The 6,000-nt window shown below is 31.0% G+C and overlaps 1 protein-coding gene across 1 annotated transcript in view; it reads right to left on the bottom strand.

The window, feature by feature from the left end:
* Positions 1-6,000, bottom strand: part of LOC106469086 (amino acid transporter AVT3B-like) — a 103,222-nt gene that overhangs the window by 22,965 nt on the left and 74,257 nt on the right. The window contains exon 10 of the mRNA XM_022397495.1: positions 76-144. Coding sequence (XP_022253203.1) covers positions 76-144 — 69 coding nt within the window. The remainder of the gene's footprint in view (positions 1-75; positions 145-6,000) is intronic.

The following is a 6,000-nucleotide window of genomic DNA, read 5'->3' as shown; positions in this document are numbered from 1 at the left end:
ATATATATATATATATATATATATATATAATAAATTTCATGTGACAATACCAGAGAACAGAAATTTTTCACTTACCTGGATACGTAAAAAATAAAGATACACATAGGCACACTTTCACAAGCATTGCAAAGTTCATACCTCCTCCTAATACATAAAATAGAAAACACATAACTGAAATTATATTACGAGTTCTCATAAAACCATAAACAGCTGTTTTTCAAATTTTGTTCAAGTTCAGATATTGTTAACATTCACAAGTGCTTTACACCTAGATATGACATACAAAAATCTCATAAAACCATAAACAGCTGTTTTTCAAATTTTGTTCAAGTTCAGATATTGTTAACATTCACAAGTGCTTTACACCTAGATATAACATACAAAAATCTTAGTTTTCCTACAAATCTATATAATACACTTGAAAGCAAGGAACGTATAGATTTTGTGTACAACATGAAAAAAATCTAATTAAATAAAAAGGATATAAAAGCAACATTAAACACGTTGATGCATATAAAGCTTCTTAAATATTAGTTTCTCAAGTTCAAAAATTTCCACATATGGAATATAAATACAATAACTAGCCATTTCAATATCTGACTTTACAAATGATGTAGAAACTAGTACAAAACAACAGCTGTCAATTAAAAACTTGCTCAGTAATGTTATATATGACAAGAAAGTTACATTTCAGTTTGTATACTTAACAAATCCTGCTTCTATACTTATTGTTTCCTCGATCATTTAAACACAGACTACCAAATACACCCCATACTTTTTAACTTTTAATTACATTTTGTTGTTCACAAAAAAACATCACAATGCAGTTATTGAAATAAACTTTATACAAAAACCCTAGATTGTAAATAAAGAATTTACTAAACAAACTTTACAAAACTGCACAAATGGATCTATCTATTGAATTAACTGTTGTGAATCTATATATATACTGGTGAAATAAGCAGAAATTTAAAAGACAGATTTAATGAACACTAAGAATCATCACATGAAATTAACATTAAAAAAAAACTTTATCACAAAATAAGCAACAAAAACATAGGTTACAAATTCATTCAAGCTAGTCGTTAATTTTCTACAGGAATGAATCTTGTACTGTGAGTGAAATTGACAATATTCTGTACAGAATACAACATTATACAGTACATCATTTGGTAAATGAAAACCTTGACTTTCTATTGGTTATAGGTGATATATAATGCAACGTAAGAGAGAACTATCAATGATGTGTGAAAGAGAGAATGTGAAAGGTCAGTATTATTTTCTATTTGATAGTTCTGTAACCAAACAAAATTTAAGATTATAAAAATTATGGTTTGTTTGAGCAATAACAATTTTATAGAGAGTATTTTACATTTAATTTTGTACATTTTCGAGGGGTGATGGATAAAATAGAGATGATGACACACTAAAACAAAATGTGTCACGTGGATCACACTAGTGGAAATTCAGGATTTTTTAGTATTGCCTTGTAGAATTAAGAACTTAAAACTTGTATACTATTAAAATATGGATTATTAGCTATTTTAACTGGTATAACATAAAATTTTGAATGTAAGACATTAAAAAGCTTGTGTCATGCACAGTAAAGGGTACCTAGGGCGAGAGGGTTAAAGGGCTTACAGATGTCTCTTTCAATTAAAATTACATTCTCACATGTTGCAACCAGTTTTCCTTAAGGTATAAAACATGCATACTCTATCTTGGAGGAACTATTTCACATGTTGCAACCAGTTTTCCTTAAGGTATAAAACATGCGTACTCTATCTTGGAGGAACTATTTCACATGTTGCAACCAGTTTTCCTTAAGGTATAAAACATGCGTACTCTATCTTGGAGAAACTATTTCATTACTCTCTCTTTCCCTGTTTGAAGCCTTAGGGTTTTTGTCCACTTTACTTTGGTAAAGAGTTTCTATATTTTGGAGGATTAGTTGCTACTTCCACTGGTTAAATTAATCTCAGTCACTATGATGAATGCTTCGTCAGGCACTTTTATGTCTGTTATGGCCTCTTCACCCATGAACACAATCACCCAGTCCAATGAAGAAATTGCTTTGACTTTCATGTAAACCATCAGACACAGGTTGAATAGTTCTTGCCTGCTTCCATCGTTTTATTAATTTCTTTCTGTATCAAAGTTTTGGATTGAAAAGAGTTCTGCACTTCCTGGCATTCTTCAATTCTTTGTGTACAGCATCTCGAAGGTTAATTTTCTAAAGATTTTATAAACCACAACCAACGTGTTTGACATTAGATACCAAACATGAGCAAGTTATCTTCTGCAAGCCATTAAGTACTTTAATCACATAACTACCAACTTTTTACCTTGCCCTCCTTAAACTTACTGACCTGTTGGAACATTATGTCACTTTTCAGTGGAAGATGCTCATTCCAGGTCCTCAAGTTAAAGCTGTGAAAAATCAGGCATGCCCTTCACTACTGATGGATCAGGTATGACTTACTTTACCCTGAGTACTCTAAAGCTGGAACTAAGCAGCATATCCGAACCAGTCTCTGGAGGCGAATGATGAGTGATGTATACCTTCCTAATGATTTGGATTGCTCAACTAATTCCTGAGAACATTTCACAAAGCTTTTGAAACCTTAAAATAATGATAGGACATTGATAATTTTCTTCTGCCTTTGTCCCTCACTGACCAAAAAAATGTAATGACAGTCAAAGGAACCAGTACCTGGACATGCTATCTGCTATTTACCACTAATTTATGTGTCCTCTACTATATCTATAGTTGTTGGTGTGCAGAACTCAGACATTATTTGTACCAATGTGATATTCTCAAGTGAAATGATTTCCACACAAGTATTAGATATATAGATAGATCCACTAATAACAGCAGGGTTGGCCAGGAAATTTGTAAAGGTGTCTGTATTTGAAAACTTGACTTAGTTTTCTTGTGTGTGAACTAATGAGACAGAACAAGTTTTAAATGGAACACAATCTTTATCATTTAAAAAAACAATAAACATAGCATATGATCTTGCTCAGAGGCTGATAGTTGATTATCTACTAAGGTGTTGTTAGTCCTACAGCTTTCACTCCCTCAGTATTGATCTCTGCAGAGATAAAACATGATCTCAAATACTGTCTTTACACGAAGACCTCCTACTAGAAATGAACCAAGAAAGTGAACTTGAATTCATCAGGTAAACTCAATTTCTTTGTTCAGTTGACATGTCACCTCGTGATCCTTGTTTTCTCTCACAGCAGTGGTTGGCCTAATGTATAGACATTGTCAATTCAGTTAGCAAAGGTATATTATAGTCATTGATCCTTTCAACATAGATGCAATATTACAGTAATATCCCCTTTGGCAGAATAGGTATTATCTACTACTACAGAGAACAAGGAAACTTCAATGGTTTTCTGGACCATGTGTTTATGCTACAACTGCATAGAAACTAAATAAACAAAAAATTGTAAAAGTTACTTTATAACTAAAAATATGTAGAAAAAATGGTATGCCAGTATTTTGCACCAATACAAAAATTAATTAATAATTTCAATTACTAGCAGCATAATGAATGGAATACATAACTGAATAAAGTTGGCAAACTTCATGAAAAAATCTTCATCTTAGTAACAGATTTATCCAAGTCCAACCCAGTTTGTAATAACGACTTAAAATATAAAATGCAAAACTCTATGATAACAAAGAAAATGCAAACAAAATAATTGGATGACAAATTTGAGCTAAGGAGATGAATAACCATTATGGAAAGCTCAAAAATTCAATGGTCAATTATTGTTGTATAAAGGCACTTTCTACCTTGACTGAACAAAGCTATTTTAATAAGTTGCAGTTCATCTGCTTAACACATTACTTTGTTACACTATGTTGTGAAATCTTCAAGCTATTTTTCTATAATTTTTCTGCTTTACATACTCAAGAAGAAGAATTACTGTATCTAGCCACAGATGCATACAAAAGAATAAAGAATCAGAACACTATACACCTTTTTATACTTTCAGATAGTTGCTGATGTTTGTGATTACCACAATGTACAAATCCTTATCTTTCATATCTTACTTAATGGAAAAACTATGAGAAACAAACCTGCTTTCCAAAGTTGATACTCTTTCATAACTTACTTAATGGAAAAACTATGAGAAACAAACCTGCTTTCCTAAGTTGATACTCTTTCATAACTTACTTAATGGAAAAACTATGAGAAACAAACCTGCTTTCCAAAGTTGATACTCTTTCATAACTTACTTAATGGAAAAACTATGAGAAACAAACCTGCTTTCCAAAGTTGATACTCTTTCATATCTTACTTAATGGAAAAACTATGAAAAACAAACCTGCTTTCCAAAGTTGATACTCTTTCATAACTTACTTAATGGAAAAACTATGAGAAACAAACCTGCTTTCCAAAGTTGATACTCTTTCATAACTTACTTAATGGAAAAACTATGAGAAACAAACCTGCTTTCCAAAGTTGATACTCTTTCATAACTTATTAATGGAAAAACTATGAGAAACAAACCTGCTTTCCTAAGTTGATACTCTTTCATAACTTACTTAATGGAAAAACTATGAGAAACAAACCTGCTTTCCAAAGTTGATACCTTTTCATAACTTCACGATTAAAGTACATATGCTAAATGGAAATTCTTATCATCCACTGGGATGACCTCAGTACAGAACTACTCTATTAGCTGAAGTTTATCCATGGGGCAAAGCTATCTAAAAACAAATATAGCCTAAAAAGCTTTTCATTAGACAAGCACTCAACTGACTGTTTAGACACGCATATGAAAAATATAAAAACCTTCAAATCATAATAATATGTACTTCTGTTGAATACCATCAGCCATATCATCACAATTAACTGTTCAGCAGACTAACTGGTTATTTATGAATTTGTTTCTTTAGCCCTAATCTATTCCTTGTATTAATAGAAGAAAAATAAAATAAGCATTAATTATTCGTGAACTAAAATCTAATTTATATCAAAACACAGGTGTCACCCTATATGTTTTCTAAGTTGGACACAATGCTTGTGTAGTATTTCACACAACAGACAACAGGTACCTGATGATGGCCACAAGAGTGGTCGTAATGTTGTAATAAAGTTAAATTAAAAAAATCAATCCACTCAAAAACTATATCTCTGGACTTTTATTTAAACATAGCCACTAATACTATGCCTTGTCATAGCTACAATGTAAAAGATTCCTTTATGTAGTTACATGTAACTTATTTGGCAATGATTCAAAGCGTTAAAAATCTTAGTTACTTTATCATGTTAAATGAAATATTATCTAAAACTACATACTTTAATACTGGGTTTATTAGCTTTTAAGTAACAGTAAAGAGTGGAAATGGGACAGTGAAAAAGTATTTTTAATTATTACCTTTTTCTTAATGGAAAAACTTCAGATGTCTTAAAATGATTTTATTAACATTTATATTAATATTCCTAAAGTTGACCTTTAACACAGTGTATCAGATTGGCTTCCTGGTCAGTTATTACATGCTAAAAACTTTATCAGAATATCGTTCCTCTTCTTTTTGATCCCTAGTAGATTGATCTGTGTCTCATGGATATACTTCCAAACACAAATAAAAAAGTTGGCATTTCTACCAACTGTTTTATTTTGATGCACAGCCTCCACTAATAATCTAAAATATTTAAGGCATTTCAAAACAACTGACCATATCATCACTATTAACTTTCCATTAATACTCAGCAGACTAACTGGTAATATATTCATTTATGAATATCTTTTCTTCAGGCCTGATCTATCCCATGATTTGCTACTTCTGCTGCAGTACACTTGTTTGACTGAGTTCATGACTCATTAGTATTGCTTGAAAGAGCAACGCAAATAAATGAAGAAAGATTTATATAGTGATGTAATTTATGTTATTTGTTTGGTTTTGATGTAAAGTTATTCATTCATCACTTATAACCTAAAATACTTTAGGAGTTTGAATAATATGTAACTATACTG

The sequence above is a fragment of the Limulus polyphemus genome, unplaced genomic scaffold (assembly GCF_000517525.1).
Source record: "Limulus polyphemus unplaced genomic scaffold, Limulus_polyphemus-2.1.2 Scaffold3291, whole genome shotgun sequence".
In the NCBI taxonomy this organism is placed as follows: domain Eukaryota; kingdom Metazoa; phylum Arthropoda; class Merostomata; order Xiphosura; family Limulidae; genus Limulus; species Limulus polyphemus.
The sequence above is the reverse complement of the archived record's forward strand: the minus strand, read 5'-3'. Positions and strand labels throughout refer to the sequence as shown.